Source organism: Monodelphis domestica, chromosome 1 (assembly GCF_027887165.1).
Source record: "Monodelphis domestica isolate mMonDom1 chromosome 1, mMonDom1.pri, whole genome shotgun sequence".
NCBI classification, from domain to species: domain Eukaryota; kingdom Metazoa; phylum Chordata; class Mammalia; order Didelphimorphia; family Didelphidae; genus Monodelphis; species Monodelphis domestica.
The window spans coordinates 77,772,630-77,793,788 of NC_077227.1; the positions used below are offsets into that span (position 1 = coordinate 77,772,630).

The following is a 21,159-nucleotide window of genomic DNA, read 5'->3' on the forward strand; positions in this document are numbered from 1 at the left end:
AGAGAGAAGGGAGAGAGACAGAGCAAACAGAGAGGAATGGGATAATAGAGGACATTTGCTTACCTCAATCAAGATTTCCCAAATTTACCAAGATTTTGAATCAAGGACATGGAGTTTAATATTGGCTCTGCCCTAATGATGTATGTGAATGGTAAGGTTATGGTAACATTTCATATGCATACTTTTTTTTTGTATTGAGATATAGATAGGTAGACAGGCAGATATATAGTATCACAGCATACAATGCACTAGTCTCATGTCTCAAGATTGTGTGTATGAAATAGAAATGTTTTAGTCTAAAAAGTGCCAGTCTTGTGTGTCTGTCACCTGGCTCCAAATGACAGAATGCTCATTTCTCCATGGCTGTTCAGCTCCTCCTTGTGGCTACAATATAAGAGGAAGGCACCCGCCATGATGTAAGGAGCCTTTTGGCTACCACAGGGGAGAAAGGGACACAAAATTCAAGGTCAAGCAGGTCCTTTTATTGGTTAAAAACAAAAGGCGTTTTTGTTCTTCATGCATGGACATCCATAAGGTAGGTGGAGATACATTGGTTTTAAATAAGGAACACTGCCATAAAACCAGAAAATACATTAACAAGCTGGGCCAGAAATGGCCAAATCTGCTCTTCTTATCCCTGTGGCTCAGGTGAGACAAGCCATAGTCACCTAGCCCTGACTATCTCTGGCCATGGCAGCCTGGACTGGTCTATTGACCAGGGCAAGTGTCCATGTGGCATTCCTCTGTTGGCAGAAATTGAATCCATCGTTCTTTCAAACTTTGGAGAACTCCTTGCTGGTTCTTTATGACCTGCTTCTTTGCATCCCCCCCCCATTGTGTATATGTGTTTTGGGGAGGGGATGAATTTAGAGGGGGGCTGAGTTCCCAGTTTCCTACTGGCCAGGCTATAATCCTCTTCACTTTCCTTGTGTCTCAGCTTTGGGGGAGAGATGCTCCCTGGTTTTTGTTGCTACAGGAACTGCGGGTAGGAGTTTGCTTTTTCTCTAGCCAAGTGGCACTTGCAGCAGCATAGCTGGGAATTCCCCCCATGGAAAAGCCAAGTCCTTGGCATGCCAACAGGCGAAGCCCCAATTATCCAGCCAATGTCTTCAGATACAATGGTTTCTTAGGTGGCTGGGAGGGCCACTGATGCTATACCATGTTGATAGTCCCCAACTCAGAGCCATCATGAAGAACTGATTGACGGGGGATAGAGAAGAACCACAGCTTTTGTGGTGGACTAAAGGGAGAGGGTCTAAATAGTATAATCTTCCAGTGGCATAACCCCAATAGTTTGAAGCTGCCCTCCTGGAATCTGATTCCCTTCCTTTCCTTTCTACAGAGTAGAGATTAGGGTCTGGGAGGAAGAAGCCCCAGTAACAGGAGAGAAACTAGAAGTAATAGCACCTGGCATGGCAGCCCCTAGTCAAGAAGAGTAAGATCCCAGTCCCACAGCTATTTACCTTCACAAGAATATAGGAGTGGGAGTGGGGAAGAGGGGGAAAGTCACTGACTTATGAAACTAAGACATTTCAGGGAAATCACAGCCTAATAATCACAGGCAGAGCACCAGGAAGCCTGCCTGTAGGAAGGGACATATAGTCTCAAACACTACATGCCATCTTTCAATAGAATAAATCTCCCACTCACACACACACACATATCTGCCCAGTTCCTATGTGGGGACACACACACAAACCTGCTCAGTAACACAAAGCTACAATGGGAAAGAAATAAGTGAAGCAAGAATAGTAGGGAACAGAGCTAGAGAAGAAGAGGGAGCTTTGGGTTAGAGGGACATGACTACAATGGAACTCAGCCATGTTAGTTCCCTACAAATAAAGTAAGGCTTGCCTTCCCTTCCTTTGAACCTACCCCTTCTCATTTCTCTCTGCCTTTGACATTAGTTACATTATTGAACAAAGGCTAAAGGAGCCCTCCCTTCCATAGGGGTCAGTGACCCAAATATTTCCATTCTGGCCATGATAAGGGTTCCATATTTTTCCCTTTAATCATCACTTCCTCGCAAATGTTCCCTTCCCAGGCAGATAGTCTTCATTACAGAAGTAGAAACTCCTAAGACTAAAACTCTTCTCTTTCAGGTCTGAGACCTATAACTAGTTTCTCCATAAAAAAAATAATAACTCTGGGTTAAAGCTCCATGGAAGACATGGGAATGCCTTCCTTCCCTTCTTTCTTTGGCCATTGGCCTATTGCTACTGTTGGACCTGGCCCTGACCAGAGTATCTCTTCCTGCCCACTTTGCTAGGGAGAAGAAAGCAAAAGTCAGGGAGGTTTTCAATCCTGGAAAGATGAGAGGTCCTTGAGAAAAGCCTGGGACTTGGTCCTTCCAGCCTCCACAGAGAATGGATTAGAGAAGTCCTCCTGTAATTTTCATTGCCCCAAATTCCTATGGGAAGATGGTTCACAGACAGGATGAGACCTCAGGATAGCGTCAGAAAGCAAGAGAGGAGAGAGATTATGGGGAAGACACTAGAGGGAAAGAGCAGGCAAAAGAATATAGGAGAGTTGTTTGTGTAGTCAACCCATTGCATTTGGCAGGGGAAGCATTTGGATTTTGGGGTACAGAAACCCAGTGTTTGGGGTCCTATAGGCTAAGGAATCATGCAGGGTGAGGTATTGTCCAGGTTTTATAGCCTCTGCTCAGCTCAGGCATAGAAGGTCCCCTCTTGGGCAATCTCTAAGAGAGAAGCTGCTGGAAGGGAAATGGGACCTCAATAGGAGAGACCCTCTGAGGGAAAGAGCCCCTTAATGGTATCCCAGGCATGGCACTCCTCCTTAGCAGGAGGAACAAAAAAGAACACTCCAGTGGACAAAGAGGAGTCAGGCCTGGGAAGGGGTATGTCCATATGGGGACAACTCCTACTGTGAGGGCACCTGAGCAGTAAAGAGTAGTCCCCTTCCCATCAGAGACCCCTGGAGGTTAGCTGCCCACAGTTTAATCTCAGGGCCAGCCACCCTCTTCCCTCCCCACCCCACCCCAATGGAGTGGCAGGTAGAGAGGGCGACTCAGAAGCGGGTGCTCTGGTAGCGCAGCCTACGAAGATCTGAGAGGCCCTCATCCCGGCAGTACAGCTCCCTGCAGGGACTCTCGGCCAGTCACCGGCCCCCTGCCCCTCCACCCCCTCCACTGCTGGCACTGCCGCTGCTGCTGGAACTCCCACTGCTGGCACTGCCACTGCTGCAACGGTCCTCATAGATGGAGATCTCAATCTGTGGAAGAGGCAGGTTAAGGAAGATCAGTGACCTCCTCTGGTCCCTATGTCAGTCAAGTGGTCTGTCTGAGAGTGTACCATTAGCATAAGAGGATCCCAACTCATGGGTCTGTTTGCCATCTCCCATCTGGCTGCCTTTGCCATCTTTCCTTAATGCCCATCTCCCATGGATGAGGAACATAGAGAAGTAGTGTGGGGTGAAACCCAAGGGAGATGATGTGGAGGGAACTAGTGGCTTGTCACCTTCCCTAAAACCATCACTCAGTGTGGACCCCCAAAGGAGCTCCTCATAGCCTCCCTGCAGACATCAGATATTACTCAACGGTCACCAGATGGCCAGCTATCCAAAGCAGTTCTTACTCTCCTAAGACCCGCCCTTAACTTCATAGGATCAGAGAGAGAGAGAGCTAGAAGGGACCATGAAGCACATGTAGACCAACCCTTTATTTTACAAACGAGGAAACTGGGGTTCAGAGAAATAAATGATTTTCACCAACCATTCCCCACCCCCCTAGGCATTTGGAGCAGGGTTCTACAGATTGAACTTCCAGAAACTCTGATCCCTAAGATGGTGCAACTACTAAGCTTTGGCATTCCCTCCCTGGGATTGATGACCCATCCCACTCTATCTAGACCAGACCAGATCTGCTCTGCCACCATGAATTCCAGCCCAGTCTCTACCTCATGCCTTGGATGTAATCAAATCAAGGCTACTATTGCTTCTACAGGAAGTAGCAAAAAATGTTAATAAGTATTCACTTGGGAGGCAACTCGGTAGAGTAGATAACCAGGCTGGAAGCCAGAGAGACCTGAGTTGAAGTCCTGCCACCTTACATAGTGAGAACTTCTTAGTGCTTTTGGTACCTTCTTTGGTAGAGGGGGTTCTCTATACCAATAAAATCGCAGGTCTAGTCCCTGTTCTCCATAGATTAATTCATCATCCTTGCCCTTTCCCTGTCCACCAATCCAGAACCATTTCCATTCATCACTTAGAGATATGGATACCTGCCCACTGTTCCCCCAGCCCAGCCCCAGCCCCATCAGTCACAATCATAAAGGATACAACCCTCATTCCTCGTTCCACAGGGTCAGTGAGAAGGAGGCCCCGAGGAGCAAAGATCTTCTCATTCTGCTCTTGGATATATCTGGAAATTTTCTTGAGGACCTGTTCAGAGGGTGTTAGTTAGCAAAGAAGATGATCATGGGTGCAAGACAGTAGGAAGGGGAAATAGGAATAGAGCGAATATGGGGTTCGGGGAGGGAAGCGCAGGATGAAAAAGGATGAGAGAGCTATTTGTGGGTCTGGGATGGGAGCCACCTTTTCATAATGGGTCTCCATGCAGAGGAAGATAAAGTATGCCGTGGCACAGGCCAGACACCCCTCTAGGTAGGAGCTGCCCCCAATTTTCTCAGCCTCAGCATAGAAGTTGTTGAGAGTCTTCACAGTCTCTTCAAACAGCTGCCGCTCAATCTGGAGGAAGAGCAAGATGGAAAGCCTGGTTTAAGGGTCTGGAGATGACAAGCCTTAACGGAAAGCTGGCAGGGATGAGAGGGGTGTCTCAGGATTCCTATTTGCTGTGTGTCTGTGATGTGTGTGTGGCCCACACATAGGGAGAGAAGAAATGCAGGCAAGACAGTCTGCCCTTGAAGATACATGAGGGCTTTACCCATGGAACTTAAATCACTTCAAGAAAGTGGGATGAGACGCTGTGCTGCCTGTCAAGGGAGGCCTGGAATCTTTTTCCCCAGAGAGAGCTAAACAGAAACATCCAGGCTTTGAATGGTTGAGATCCTCTTTGGCCAGATGGCAAGGGGACAGACGGGACCTGCCTTGCAGGTATTTCACAAATCATTAGGCTGTAGAATTTCTACTGGCCCCACCCACATTTCCCTAGGGCTCCCTCCAAGCCACCCCCACAACCTGCCAGGGCTTCCCTGATCACTAAGCTCAGAAACCACAGATGTCTGTCTGCCTGGAGCCAAAGCTCTCCAAGGAGGAGGTAAGGAGCTGTGGGACTCCTAGTTTCTTCCCTAAGACAACTGAATGGGAAAAAAGTAAAGAAAGTGCCATCTTTCTATAATGTGATCTCTGCCCCTATGACTGTTCTATTCTCCAGGGTTAAATGGCTCCAGAAGGTTTGCATTTGCCTGGGGCTGGCCCAGGGGCGAGGAATGGGTTGGCATCTTTCTAGAAGGTTGGCCAAGGACAGGAAGCAATGAAGACTACTCTGGACCATGCTTAAAAATCCATGTCTCTTGTCAGTGGCCTAGCATCCTTATCTGCCTGGTTGGATAAATGCAAGTCATCAGATGTGGCTGGTCTCTCTCTCCTGGCTGGTGGAAACTGGGTGATCTGGAACCCAGAGCCAAACCCAGCTGTGCCATCACCAAGCTTCCTTGAAGGCCCTGGCCTGAGTTCAAGAGTCATACCTACATGGGGTTTGGGCATGCTCAAGAGTCCCTAACTAAGCTTCATTTCTGAGGTTACTTCCTCTCTACTATATATTTCTTTTATATGCAATTAGTATGAATAATTAATCTAGATGCAATGGTCATACTATCCAAATTTCATTTCATATTTCTAGTAGTAGACTGGTACAAATTATCATACTTTACATATAGTTAAAATAGTGCCATTAGAATAATTCAACCAGTTCCCAGGATCTATTATTTGCCCTATTCCGGACCTGGCTGTACATAGTTTTGAATGTCATCTCCCTCCTTAGAATGTGAATTCCTTGAGGGCAATGAGGGCAATTCCTTGTCTTCTGCCTTCCTTTGTAACCCTAACACCTAGCACAGAGCCTGGCACATAGCAAGTGTCTAATAAATATTTGCTGGCTGACTGCTGACTAATACAGACCTGTTTTCCACAGTGCATGGACAAGAGGGTATTTGGACTCCAGGTTCATTCATTCTCCCATAAGTGTCTGGACTGTGTCTTGAACCAAGCACCAAGACTGGAAACAAAAATTCCTTACCCGGCTGTCCAGCTCAGGGGGAAATTTGGTCTGGAACTGGCAAATGGTCCCATCGCTGTAATCTCGCTGGATAAAGACTTTAGTGGCCAATGAGGCACTGCGCCGGAGTTCCTGCAGATTGTGACCCTCCAGAGACACAACGAATTCAATCAGCAAACATGGTTTCTGCTATGTGCAAGGCGGGCAGGGGTGTGGAGAAAAAGAGGAATAAGACACAATCCCTACCCACAAGGAGCTTACAATCTAGAAGAGGGGATGAGACATGTACACAAGTATCGACGGCACAAAATGCTTCACTTCAAGAGCAAAATAGATGCTAATCGATACTACAGCCTAGAGCTGCCTTCCCCTCTAAGGCTTCATAGGTATCTTGTATATACCTATTTCCTCTGTACATGTTATCTCCCCCTTTGGAATGTAAGTTCCTTGAGGGAAAGGACTATTTTCACTTTGATCTTTGTATACTCTTAGTTTACCTTTTGGTCTGTATATACTGCTCTATCCATGTTGTAGATAATGTGCTTAGCACATTACTTGGTAAGTACTTAAGGGCTTGCTGGTTATTCAATTGGTCACCCTCTAATAAATGACTTTTGTAAGTTAAATATGACCCAAAAAATTAATCACCTGCTGACCAAACTTCTGGCACTAAACTCTCTAGACTAAGCCTTGGTCAATAGCCCATGGGTAGGTCCATGCTCAGATCCTTACCACCCTGGCAGTACCTACCTAAAAGATTATGCTCTTAGCAATAGCATTCAAGACCTAAGGCAGTGATGGCAAACCTTTTAGAGACTGAGTACCCAAACTACAAACCTCATGCCATATGTGAGCCACCTGCCTTACCAAACAGGGGAGGAAGTGTTCCTATTGGGCTGCTGGACAAAAGGGAAAATGATAAAAGAAATGTCCTCAGGTGTGCATGGAGAAGGGGAAGGGAGTGGCCCTCTCTGGCACATATGCCATAGGTTTGCCAACACGGACCTAGGGTGATCTCCATACCTCAATGAGACATCAAAGTAGGATTTTAGGATATAATTGATGCCATATTAAGCACATAAAAGAATTCCATAGAAATTGGAAGATATACATATATATCTCTTTATACACACACATATATAACTAAATACATAGAAAATAGATTGGGGGAGGGAAATCTGAGAACGCTTCACAAAAGAGGTGGTATCAAAGGATGAGAAGAATATGGATAGAGAAATAAATTTCTTTGGAAAATGAAAAACAAAGATCAAAGCAGAACCAAAGGTAAATCAGAGTAAAAACAGAAAGTTCTATAAACAGATGCAGGCCTAGACTCTGATAACACAGATGAATCATCAAGATGGTCAGCATGTATTCTTCATTTTTCTTAGGGTGGTTGCCTGCCCTGGTTGGCCTTGGCAACATAAGCACTGGCACTTTCAGAATTCAAGGACCACAGTTGCCCAGCTGTCATGATGGCCCCCTGCCTTTGCCAGATACTCTGATGGAAGAGAAAGGTACCACAGAAGTCAGGCATGGTAGTGGTGATCAGACCAGCCCACTGTCAACTCTGGTCAGGATTGGGCAGCTGTTGCCAGAGCAAAGATGTAGCATATGTTCATACCAACTCTTAGTGTAGAATAGAGATCTGGTACCTAAAATTCACTATGCCACTCTCTGTACTGGGGAAAGTCATGTCATTTCTTCAGACCTCAGTTTCATCATCTATAAAATGAAAGGGTTGACCTAGATCTTCTCTCCCAACTCTAATATTATGGCTTTATAATTTAAAGGAGACCGCATAAGATCTCAATATTCAGCTATGCCACTATTTTATATAATTTTAACCAAGTTCCAACTTCTAAATGAAGGAGTAACTGGATTAGATAGTCCCTAAAATCCCTTCTCATTCCAATACATACACCCTAAATGGGAGAGAGTAGACTTATCAATATTAAGTAAGATTGTGGGTGTAGATGTGCAGAGATGATCTATAGTTTGTTTGTGGCAGAGGATTTTAAATGGACTTCAGTATTCTCAGAATTTCAGTTTCATAAAGGAGAAGAACTCCCACTAACTTCCTTCACTACTGGCTGCTTATTTGATAGAACAAAGACTTTGAGTTGGAAAAACAAAGAAATAATTTCACTCAAGAGTGAAACCAAGATGGCAGCATATAGGCAGCAACCCAGCTAAACTCTCTCCAACATTCTCTAAAAAACTTTAAAATAATTCTTCAAATAAAAAACTTTTAGAACAGCAAAACCAACAAAAGATCAGAGTGACATATTTTTCTTGTCTAAGAAACTTAGCTGATCATCAGGAGAGGTCTGTGACAGTAGGGTGGGAATCACTAATATCATGGACTTGAAGGCAAGCTGTTATATCAGCAGCAGCTTAAGGAGCTCTCAGCTCAGAGATGGCAAGGGGTGGGGGAATCAGATAACTGGTCAGAAAGAGATTTCAGAGGACCTTTTGCTGATACTGGATACAGCTGGTGCTGCTTGGGAACTGTAAAGTTGTTTTGTAATTGAATTGCAAAATCATACCTAATTCTGGGTTGAAATTATAAGATAGGGAAGAACATTTGCAATCAGTCAAAAGGGAACAGTTCCAAGTCAGAGAGGAGCATTAGAGCCTGTGGCCACAAGAGAACAGAGGATTACATCACAGTTCCAGGGCCAACAGGAGCACTAGAATTTTGCAGCTACAGGGGACCAGGGGTAAAGACCAAAGCATAGACCAGGAGAACAAGGATCATACTTCTCCCCAGATCATACTATCTTAGAAGCACTGAAAATTTGCAGACTCCTATTTAGCCCTAAAAACAGAAGCACTAAAAAATCCAAAACTTGGAATAGTGCTTACCATCCCTAGGGGAGCAGAGAGCAACTTTAACTTTAACATAACTTTAACATGAAATTTTAACAACTTTAGCATAAAGTTCAAAATCAAGAAATGGGCTTGAAAAAATGAGAAAATAACAACAACAACAAAAACAATGCTTGACTATAAAAAGCTACTACAGTGGAGAGGAAGATCAAGATATAAACTTAGAAGACAACAATGTGAAAATGGTTACCAAAATACCTTAAATAAAAATGCTAACTAGATTCAAGTCCAATAAGAATTCCAGAAAGAGTTAAAGAGTTAAGAGTTGTAGAGGGGAAAGTGTGGGAAAAAATGAGAGTGATACAAGAATATTATTAAAAGAGAAATAGCAAGTTGGTAAAGGAGGCACCCTCAAAAAATACTGTAGAAAATAACATCTTAAAAACAGAATTGGCCTAATGCTAAAAGAAATCCAAAAAGTAACTGAAAAAAAATAAACTTCTAAAAAAGTATAATAGGCCAAATGGGAAAGGAGATATTAAAAGCTCACTGAAGAAAATAATTTTTAAAAACTAGAAACAAGGAAGTGGAAGCTAATGACTCCATGAGACATCAAAAAAGTAAACAAAGTCAAAAGAATGAAAAAATAGAAAATGTGAAATATTTCATCAGAAAAACAACTAACCTAAAAAATAGATCAAGGAGAGTTAATTTAAGAATTATTGGATTACCTGAAAAGCCATGACCCTCCCCCCCAAAAAAGCATCTAAACATTTTATTTCAAGAAATTATCAAGGAACTACTTGATATCTTAATCCAGAATATAAAATTGAAATTGAGGGGGCAGCTGGGTAGCTCAGTGGATTAAGAGCCAGTCCTAGAGACGGGAGGTCCTAGGTTCAAATCTGGCCTCAGCCACTTCCTAGCTGTGTGACCTTGGGCAAGTCACTTAATGCCCATTGCCTAGCCCTTACCACTCTTCTGCCTTGGAGCCAATACACAGTATTGACTCCAAGATGGAAGGTAAGGGTTTTTATTTTTAAAAAATTGAAATTGAAAGAACCCACAGATCACCTCCTAAAAGAGATTCAAAAGTGAAAACTCCTAGGAACATTATAGCCAAATTCCAGAGCTCCCAAATCAAGGGGGAAATATGGCAAACAACCAAAAAGAAACAATTTAAATATCATAAAACCACTCTCAGGGTCATACAAGATTTAACAGCTTCCAAATTAAAAGGGTTGCAGGGTATGGAATGTGATATTTTGAAAGTCAAAGGAGCTAGGATGAGAACCAAGAATAACTTACAAAGCAAAACTGAATATAATCCTTCAAGGAAGAAATGGACATTTAGTAAACAGAGGACTTCCAAACTTTCCTGATGAAAAAACAAGAACTGAATGAAATTTTAACTTTCAAACAGAAGACTCAAGAGAAGCATTAAAAAGTAAACAACTATAAAGGACTCTAGAAAGTTAAACTGTTTACATTCCTATATGGGAAGATAATACATGTGACTCCTAAGAATGTTATTAGTAGGGTAGTTAGAAGAAATTTACCTAGGCAGAAGGCAAAGGTATAAATCAATTATGTTGAATGAGTGAGAAAGAGGAATACACTGGGAGAAAAGGAAAAGGAGAGATAGAATGGAGAAATTTTTCTCACATAAAAAAGATGTGCAAGGAAGATCTTTTATAGTAGAGGGGGAAATGGAGGGAGGCAATATTTGAACCTCACTTACATTGGAATTGATTCACAGAAGGAAAAGGGGGAGACTATATACACACAATTGGATATAAAAATCTATCTTACCCAAAGGGAAAATAGTAGGAGAAGGAAATAAGCGATAAAGGCGGTGAGGAAAATAATAAAAGGGAAGGTGGATTAAGGGAGGTAATGTTCAGAAGTGAAAGAGAAGGATAAGCAGAAGAAAATGGAGTAGAAGAAATACATAGTAACTATGATTGTGAATTAAATGAGCTCAACTATAAAAGGTATGCAGATAGAAGAATGGATTAGAAATTAGAATCCAATGATATGTTGTTTACAAGCAATACACTTGAAAGAAAAACAGAGAGAGAGAGATAAACTAAAGGGCTAGAGCTGAATCTATTATACTTCAGATAAAGCTAAATAAAAAGCAGGGGGGCAATCAAGATCTCAGACTAAGCAAAAGAGAATTAGGGAAACTATATTTTACTGAAAGGTGCCGTAGATAATAAAGTAATGTAAAAAATGTTAAGGACATATTTCTCTGATAGAAGCTTTCTTTCTCAAATACATAGGGAACTGAGTCAAAAGGATATGAACTGGCAGTTTGCAGATGATCAAAGCTATCATCATTTTTTTAATGCTCTAAATCACTATTAATTAGAGAAATTCAAATTAAAACAACTCTGAGATACCAACTCCTGTGATACCAACACTTAGCAGAAATGGCAAATGTTGGAGGGGGTAAAGGAAAATAGGTAAAAAGAACATTAATAAACTTCTGAAGAACAATTTAGAACTATGCTATAAAGCTGTGCATATCCTTTGACCCAGCAATAGCACTAAGTCTATATCCCAAAGAGCTCAAAGAAAAAGCAGAAGGATTTATACGTGCAAAAATATTTATAGCAGCTCTTTTTTGAGGTGGCAAAGAATTGGGAATCAAGAGAACGATCACCAGTTGAGGAATGGCAGAACAAGTTGTGGCATATGGTTGTGAAGAAATTATAAGGGGAGTAGTTTCAGGGGAGAAAAAAACGCATGGGAAAACATATAAACTGATACAAAGTGAAATGAGAAGAACTGAGAGATCATTATGCACAGTAACAGGAATGCTGTAATGAGAATCACCTGTGAAAGACTTGGCTTTCAATCAATGTAATGATTCAAGACAATTCCAAAGGACTCATGTTGAAAAAGTGCTACACTTCCCCAGAAAGAACTGGTGAACTTTAAAGGCAAATTGAGGTGTAATTTTCTCTTCCTTCCTTCCTTCTTTCCATCCTTTATTTTTTTTTAATTTTGCTATATAGCTAATATGGAACTATTTTACATGATACAACTATATTTACATGATAAATAGGTGGGGGAGCAATGGGAGAGAGGGAGCGTTCTGGAACTCAAATTTTAAAAAGAAAAGAATGTTTAAAAATAAATTTAAAAAATAAATCATTTGAGTTGAGTAGTGGAAATGAAAACAAAAAAGAAATAATTGAACTCAATGGACTCATTTTTAAATGGGGAATGTAAGACCCATAGTGTTGCTTAACAGTAACTTGCTAGGGTCTGCCAATAAGAAGTTGAGATGGGGCAGCTGAGTAGCTCAATGGATTGAGAGCCAGGTCCAGAGACAGGAGGCCTCAGATACTTCCCAGCTGTGTGACCCTGGGCAAGTCACTTAGCCCCCATTGCCTAGCCCTTACCACTCTTCTGCCATGAAACCAATACAGAGTATTGATTCTAAGGTGGAAGGGAAGGATTAAAAAAAAAATTTGAGACAGAATTAGGACCCGGAGCTTCTAATTCTAAAGCCACTAATAAAACAGTGAAAACTAGAAAGTAATTATATTCACTGAGTAAAATCTAAATAAAAGTAAGACTCACAATTATGGTTTTTCCATCAGAGGCACAGTAGAAAAGCCCACATTATAAACCCAAGGATCACATGGTTCGATGGGGATATGATTGGGGATGTAGACTCTAAATGATCACTCTATTACAAATATTAATAATATGGAAATAGATTTTGAACAATGATACATGTAAAACCCAGTGGAATTGCTCTTTGGCTATGGGAGGAGGGAGGGAAGAAGAGAAGGAAAGAATATGAATCATGAAATAATGGAAAAATATTCTTAAAGAAATAAACCTAAGGAGAACTCCTGACTCAATGGGACTTGTTGGCAAATGAGTTGCTGTTGTAAACTTTTCCTAAGTGCAAGTATGTCTTGCTTTTTGTAAGAGACTTTTTTTCCCCAAAATATGGTGAATTTTTTTTTGGCAAAGTGAACTGTATTTTAAATTCATTAGGGCAGCTTTCTATTTAAGGAGTCATGTGGCAGCTTGAGGGAAAAAATTGTGATGTAAATAGTCACCTCTTAATTTATCTGCTCCATAAATTTAGATTGGGGGAGGGAGGATATTTTGAAATCTCTAATGGAAGGATATACCTGAATGTTTGAACTACTTCACTCCCTCTCAAACTCAAAACAGTCAGGGGTCATTGGGATGAATTCACCTGGCAAATGACACATTTGTCCTTTAGCCAAGTCAACATATGTGCACACACTCCATGCTGGCTATTATAAAAATGCATCCATGTGGGTGCATATAGAGACTCACATACTAATAGGCAGGTTGGTCCCTCCCATGGGCTCACATCCAGCTGAACTCAAAGGAAAAAAAAACTAGAAGCTCCTTTCAAAGACCCCTATAAGGATCAGCTTATATTTATATAAGCTTCTCACATATATTGTCCCATCACTGCCATATGAGGTAGGAAATACCATTATCATCATTTTACAGAGACTAAGAGAAGTGCCAATATTCATAGCACTAGTATGAGGAATGGGATTTGAACCCAGATTTCCTGCATCCACATCCAAGGCTCTTCTGCTACCCAATATTACCTCTCATCAGTACAATGAAGGGGGTGGATTAGCTGCTTTCCAAAATCACTCCCAGCTCTAATATTCTATGATTTATGAATCATTATAATCAAGGTCCCTTTGGAACTTCAATAACTGTGTCACTTTGAATGGGTACCAAGAAAGGTATGCTTTATATTAACTTGTACTTTATAGTAAATGGTGCTTTGATATAAAAGTTATTAGTAACCCCAGGTTATTAATAACTCCATTTTGTAGATTTGGGAGACTGAGGCACTGAAGTGGGAAGTGCTTTCCTCAAATTGCTGGAGCAAGGGTGAGAACCTAGGAGTGCTGGCTCCCAGTCATCTACTCCATAGCTCTGTACAGCATGCTGGGGCCTGTAGAATGCAAGGCATTGCACCATAGGGAGAGAAAGATCAAAGGAGACCTGATCTCATTGTGAGAGTGGGTAATGGAGGAACTAAAGTGCTGAACTCCAGCAAGTAGGTCTAAGAAGAAAAGTATGTTTATTCATGTGAGTGGGTGGTCCACACCCACAGCAGTACTCTCTCCAGCTGCCAACTAATGGACAGCTCATCCTGATGGAGGTTGGTTTAGCCTTGGTCCTTAAACTGTAGTCTCCCCCTTTCCACAAAAGTGGTTTGGGGACTTTTTCTGAGTTTTAGAGTCAGTGTGGGTTAGTAAAAAGAGTCCTGAATAGTGAATCAAGAGACCTGGGCACTAGTCTTCCAGTTGTCCATTCAGAGATATTTTAGAGATCCTTAAGGAACAGAACTTAGCTGGTATCAGTTTCCTTCTGTTGTTGCCCTTCAAAAACCCATTTTCCTTCCTTCTTCCAGGGCTCTCCCCTGGGCCAAGTGGACAAGGCCATCAGGCATTTTATTAGGAGGAAATGGAAAATCAGTGACAAAAGCTATTAGCACCCATTTCTGAACGGCAGTGTGACTGGGAGGAGAGAAGCAAAGAATGGACACTGCAGATCATATCCCAGGACTCTCACATCCTGCAAAGGAAGACTCATGCCCAGAGAGTGTGTGTGGGGGGGGGGAGGGGAGGGGGGAACAGGAATCATTATGCATAGGAAAGGCCTGGCATGCCCCAAGGACAAGAGCAATTAACTTGGGTCTGCTCCTTTAACCATATTAAGGAATTGACCAAAACTGAATAGAATTTTTTTTATATAAACAGAGGTAACCCAGGTACTGAGTAGATGAGATTTCCCCATGGCTCCCTGGCATGGAATGTGAGGTAGAATGCAGAGTGGAAATAAGGAGAATGAATATTCCTTAAAGCAGACAAGACTCACCTCCAAGAAATCTCATCTCTCACAACTTCCATTCTGGGGAACTAAAATGGAGAAATGAGTTCAAAATATGATGGGATTGGATGACCTTAGTTGGTGAATCTTTTCTATAGGGAAAATCAAAGCAGAAGGAAGTCAAAGAGTTTTTGTAAACTGAAAAGGGGTGTGTCATGGGTGCTAATAATTAAGCATTGTCCCTTTGGGGAACATTGGTTTTAGCCCTGGACTCCAAGAGATCAATCAACCAACAAACACCAACTAAGTGCCAGGTAGGGGGGATACAAATACAAAGAATGAAACAATCCCTATTCCCAATGAGTTTACATTCTAACAGAGGAGATAAGAGTTTAAGACAAATAACTTAAAAGTTGTAAGTCTCCCCATTCCCTTAACAAGTAAATCTCTTGAGGGTAGAAATTTTCTTTTTGTGTTTGTATCCCCAGCATAGTGCTTCCCACTTAAGAGAAGCAAGAATACTTGCTGAATGTAATTGAATTAGAAATTTCCACCCTTCAAAGTAAAATAGGGAAGACATTGTGAGGTAAGTGGGCTTTTGCTCAACCAACCAGTGTTATGACCACAATGGCAGCCACCCAGTCTTCTTCCTCACACTTCCAATGGAAAATCAGGGTCTAAGTACTTGAGTCATTTCCTCTTTGGGCTTTCTCTTTGGCTCTCCTTCATTCAATAGGGTTTGCCACCAGAACTAGAAAACCAAACCCTCCTCACTCAGGCACTACTCCCAGCTCCTGAGGATTCCCCTAGAAAAGCACCTGCTGGTTCTATCTCAGTCAGATTGAACCCTTTGCTCTGGCTGGCCCTTTGCCTTTGCAAGCAGCCAAGAGCTTCAAAACCCCTGAACCTTGTTCTGCAGTGATGACTACAGAGGAATAATAATAACAGTAATGCTTTCAGAAATGCAGAGCAGCTTTTCATCCCTATTAATTCAAAAACCTCCCCCTTCTGGAAGTACAAACTGAAGTGAGAAGGGGGGGGGGGGGAAGGCAGGGAATCTTATCACAGAGCCAAGAAGAAAACCCAGGAGTCCTGGTTCCCAGAGAGGTCACAAGAATTTTTTAGAATGACTTTTGGCAATGCCCTGGACCTGCTGTGTGACCACACAGACTTTTTGTACCAGACTTTTTTTTTTTAGACAAGTATTCCCATGTGTAAAGGGAAATGATTCAGAGGCGCACCCTCCCTCAGAGGAGTGAGTATTGACTGACACCCATATATCCAGAAGTATTCATTGCAAACAGTAAAACTAACCCCTCTGGGATTGCACCAAGACTGTGTCCTTAGTGAGGCTACCTTGCTTGTTAACCCCTCTTGACCTCAAGGATTTTCCCTGTGAGACCACAGTGAGACCTACAGAGGGCACAAGGGGAGAAAGGGCTTCCCTGAAGAGAAGAAGGCTTCCAGATACTAGTTGGAACCACATGGAAGCAGAAGAAGAGAAGGACAAGTACATGGAAGGGTAGCTGAGACCAAAAGCTTTCTGGATTGGAAGAAATGAAACAATCTGGTTCCCCAGTTCCCCGCCTGGGGACGTCGTCCTCTCACACTTCCGTCCTCAGAAGGTGATAGAAGCTTCAGGGGACAGAGACTGGAGTTCTTGGGGTTGGATGCTTCAGGTTTAGTGTCCCAGGCTTTAGGGTTGGGGCCCTGGCTGAATGCAGCGCATAGCCTCCACCCCACCCCCAACCCTTCCATTCCATCCCTTTTCCTGTGTCCCTGTGGACGTGTGTACACACACAAACCTCTTCTGGAGATTCACCCCAACCAGGAAGGCAGTTTAGAGCCCGTACTTATTATGCTAGGAGAGAAAGCCAGGAGCCAGGGCTGTGGGAGAAGAAAAACAGCGTTTCCCTTTGCCAACAAGTGGCAGCGGCACCTTCAGGGCTCTTGGAGGTTTTGGGGACTGCTGCTCGAAGGGGAGGCTGAGCTAGGGAGTGAGGGGCTTCCTGCCGCGAGGCGGAGCAACTCACTCCCACCCCTTCCTGTTCCCCCACCTTCCTTCGGTTCAAGCCCTCCCCTCCTTCTCTTCTCCTCCCACCACGGCTGCCCCAAGCCAGGGTGAGGTCCCCAAGGGCAGCTCGCTTTCCGTCCCCAGTCACCAGAACCAGCAGCGGGGCCGCAGGGCTCTTCTCACTTACCTCGGTGGCCATGTTCGGGCTGAGCACCGGCGGGCTGCTCGGAGGCGGTGGTGGGAGCAATGGGGTTGGGTGTGAGGCGCTGTCCTCGGTGCTGAACGAGGAGCTGCGGGGCCAGGGCCCTAGGCGGGCAGGGGGTTCTGCGTGCTGCGACGTGGTTTATGTTGCTGAGGGCCGAGGAGGAGCGGCGCTGTCCTCGGTGCTGGGACAATAAGCTACAATCAAGAGGCTGGGCCCGGCCGCAGGCTCAGCTCTCTGCGCTGGGAGCTCTCTGCTCCGGCTGCCTCTGCAGTCAAGAGGCTCGGGTTAGCGTTGGCGGAGGCAGCGGAGGCAGGAGGAGGAGGGGCCTGACAGAGGAGCCAGGCAGGGGGGAGCCTTGTCCCCCAGACTCAGTAGTCTACCAAGGAGCTCCGCCCTAGGGGAGAGGGCTCGGCCCCGCCCAATTCCGGAGTCTCCGCCTCTCCAGCCCTTCCCCCCACAACTCGGATCCTGGGAGTGGAACGCTACCTAAACTACGGCTTCCCCTCGGGGCTCCCCTACTCTAAGAAGTCCAGGAAGGGAGTCCCCAAGAGCTCTCTAAGCAAAGTAGCTGAGTATGCTGGGCTTGGAACCTCCCACCCCGAGGCTTGGGTGGTTTGGCTCAGCCCACTTCCTTTACCTTTCAAGATTCTTGACATCTCTCCTCCCCCAGCCTGGGTCTGTCTTTCATCTTTTTCACTATCTTTTCCCTCTTTTTAATAATAGCTTGTATTAGAATATGTATCATTTTGTGACTATTTATAGCCTCTGATGGGTTTTGGCTTTCATATAAAATATCTCAATCTGAGCTTCAAAACAACCTCATGAGTTAAGTAGTATTGTTTCCATTAGTTCAGGAAGGGGCTACTGATCCAAAAAGAGGTTAAAGTAATTGGTCTGAAGTATCAAAGCTAGTAGATGCAAGCTCTAAGGCCAGATTCCCAATGTTATATTTCCAAACCTCAGCCTATGTATCTTCTTTCTCTATTTCCCCCAAACTTTTCCATTTTGGTGTTTATTCTTATTTTTTCCTTCTGAGACTTAAACACAAGACACTAATGGGAAACAATGTTGACAGCAGAAAACAGAAATTATTCCCTTAACAACACACAGTTTTCCATGGAGCTTTAGAAATGGAGAGAGGCAAAGCATTGTGGATAGAATAAAACACTGTCCTCAGAATCAAGAAGACCAAGTTCCAAGTCCCACCTTTGACTAACTGTGGACAAATGAGCTAATCTCTCAACATTTCCAGTAACTCTCTAAAAACCACCAATTGCAATGCAGATCCTGACTTGCAGATGTTAGAGGAGTTTCTTTATATGGAAGTTTATTACACTGATGAAATCCTAGGTTCAATCCCAATCCCTAACTAAAAATGGAGTTTCTTTTCCCTAGGAGTCTTCACCTGATTAAATCTCAAAGTTAGTAGAAATGAACAAAGATAGGAAGCTAAGAAGTATTATCTATTCCAACTTGTACCTGAACAGAAATCCTCTCTACAGTATCTAAGATTTTATAATAAAAAGAGCACTGGATTTGGAGTCTGAAGTCCTTTGTAATTTACTGCATATGGGATTACCCTTTCTGAGTTTGTTTCTTTTGTAAAATGAGAGGGCCCCTCCCTACCTTCCATTTCTTGTCAGGTTTGGAATGGGTTGCTAAACCAGTTTTACTTGCCTTCTGTAACTGAGACTAGGCCTTTTAGGGTAAAGTAGATTTAACTGTAATTTTTACATTTGCCTGAGAACACCAACTACCACTACTAAAAAACATTTCCCAGTTTTGACATCACACTTTCCCATGGATGGCCCATTACACAGAGACAAATGAGTAATGGCAACACACAGTAATTTGTGGTAAACAGATAATGGCACTTGCATTCTCAGCAATGGAGTCTATGTTTCATCCCATTCTGATGGATATTTCCTACCAACTATAGGAGCAGCACTACCAGATTATAGAGAGACTATCATCTGAATAGCAATAGTCTTTCAGAGAAATTTCTAGGAGGGAAGAATTGTGGGATATTGGATTTTTTGAGGAACCAAGAGATTATCTAATCAAATTTATTTTATAGATGAGCAAACTGAAGCCCAGAAAGAGGAAATTGATTAGCACCTATCATAATACACCTAGTTGATGGCAAATCTCTCATCCTTATCTCCCAGAAGTCAAACTGGGGGACATAGAGAGGAATAGGCAGGAGAATTCAGGCTATTATTTCCATTTTATAGATAGAAAAACTGAAGCATAAAGAGAGCACAGACTTGGTAGCTAGGAACAAATGAAAAATGATCTACTTCTGTGAATGTGAAGTTGAAGGTAGTAGAAAAGAATAAATAATTTCTTGGTGGCTGAAGGTATAAAGGATATAAATTTTACCCAATCATTTCCAGCTCAATTTGATCACACCAACTGCACCATATAGTTGAATTGGAAACAAAACAATCTACTGGGCAAGCCACTTTCTAGTTTTTCCCATCTTTGATTCAGGGGATTTATCCTCCAATGACTTCAGAGAATGTATAACTCATCATAAAGTAATTTGAAATCTCCCCAAAAAGGCACAATGATCCCTTGTTATTCAGCTCATCCTCAAGCTGAGAGAAGGTGTTTAATAAGCTGAGGTCTTTAAAAGGCTCTAGTTTTGTTTTATTTTTTAATTCTTGATGGACATCAACACTCAGAGGAATCCAAGTAGGGTTAGTAACACTTAGGATGGAGTAACTAAAATAGTAGGGAATTTTATAGTGTGCTGCCTTCTATAGGGGTCAGATTGGAATGGAATGAGATAGAATGTTCTCAGATCCTTGATAATTTGTAATTTAGAACTTGGAGCAGAGAAAGTTTTGAGATTTAATCTGACCAAAGAATATTACTCAACTGCCTTGGGAAAATCCAGACCTGTGCAAAGACCTAACTCTTTGATGTTTTTGTCATAAATTAATGAGTTAACTCACAAAATGACATCAAAGAAGATCCACTAACTAATTCGCTGTTATCATCCTCCAATCTGCAGCTGAATTGGAAATTCTCCAAAGAAAAGACTGTAGCCAGGGAAAAACACACACAGTGTAAGATTTGGAAATCATGATCTCTGGAAAGAGATAAGAGAAAATTAACTCCCCCAGTCAGGAGGAGATGGAAACATCTGAAAAAAAAAAACCCTCCTAGGAATGAGCTAACTGCAAAGATGACCAGGGGATTGTCTGTGAATGGATCTAGTAGAATATAATCAAGTGTGTGGGTGTTTGAGAGGTGAAATGTAGTGTGCAAAGCCTGAAATGATGCAATCAGACAGTGACCCGAGATTGCTTTCAAGGTGAATGCAGAAAAGGATGGGAGGTAGAGTGGGGGGAAGGTGCACATCTGGATAGTCTCTTTTTTAAAACAATGCTTCTGCCAGGGCTTCCCTAAGCTACCAATGGAGTATGATATAAATATATCACATAGGAATATATAAACCAGGAATCACTCTCCAGAGCTCCAAACACAAGAAAGAAGCAGCTAGAAGGAGGCTGTGATGTCTGTAAAGCCCTCAGATGAATGAATGGATCTAAACTGTCAAGTGAAACGCACCAGGGCTGGAGGACTATAAACAATGGGGAAGAATAAATGGCAGGAAGCAGAGCTGGAAAGGTGGGGGTGGGGTGGGGGTGGGGTGGCTGAGGGCGGGGATGGTTTCCCTGGGTATATTTTCATTCATCCGCTTCCATAATGGGGATGCTAAGGATTGTGTGAGTGAAATTCACAGATGATACCAAATTAAGAGGAACTTCAAACACCAGGAAGAAATTACAAAACTTTTAGTTAAAATGTACAACCTGTTGTTATCACTAGTCACTGTGCTGGAAGACTGCTAGATCACAAATATCAATGATAATAATAATAAGGGCTCACATTTGAGTAGTCCCTTTCAGTTTACAAATCATATAGTATATTGTCTCATTTGATTCCCACAAAAAAAAAAACCTTTAAAATAGGTCATATAAATATAATCACCCCTATTTGAAGCCTCCTGGCTTCCCTGAAGATTCAGCTATTGTCTGAGCT

At 42.7% G+C, this 21,159-nt stretch overlaps 1 protein-coding gene across 5 annotated transcripts in view; it reads right to left on the bottom strand.

Annotated features, from left to right (window-relative positions):
* Window positions 1–460: 460 nt before the first annotated feature.
* The window catches only part of GOLGA7B (golgin A7 family member B), a 34,153-nt gene continuing 13,454 nt past the window's right edge, over window positions 461–21,159 (bottom strand). The window contains exons 2-6 of one of the 5 annotated variants that reach the window (XM_016428212.2): window positions 17,089–17,287; window positions 6,218–6,385; window positions 4,555–4,707; window positions 4,300–4,401; window positions 461–3,234 (exon numbers count right to left, since the gene is read on the bottom strand). In XM_016428212.2, coding sequence (XP_016283698.1) covers window positions 3,121–3,234; window positions 4,300–4,401; window positions 4,555–4,707; window positions 6,218–6,385; window positions 17,089–17,100 — 549 coding nt within the window. In that variant the 5' untranslated portion in view covers window positions 17,101–17,287 and the 3' untranslated portion in view covers window positions 461–3,120. Of the gene's footprint in view, window positions 3,235–4,299; window positions 4,402–4,554; window positions 4,708–6,217; window positions 6,386–17,088; window positions 17,718–21,159 lie in introns of those variants that run through there. The other 4 variants (XM_007478671.3, XM_007478675.3, XM_007478672.3 and 1 more) reach the window with 4 other exon arrangements.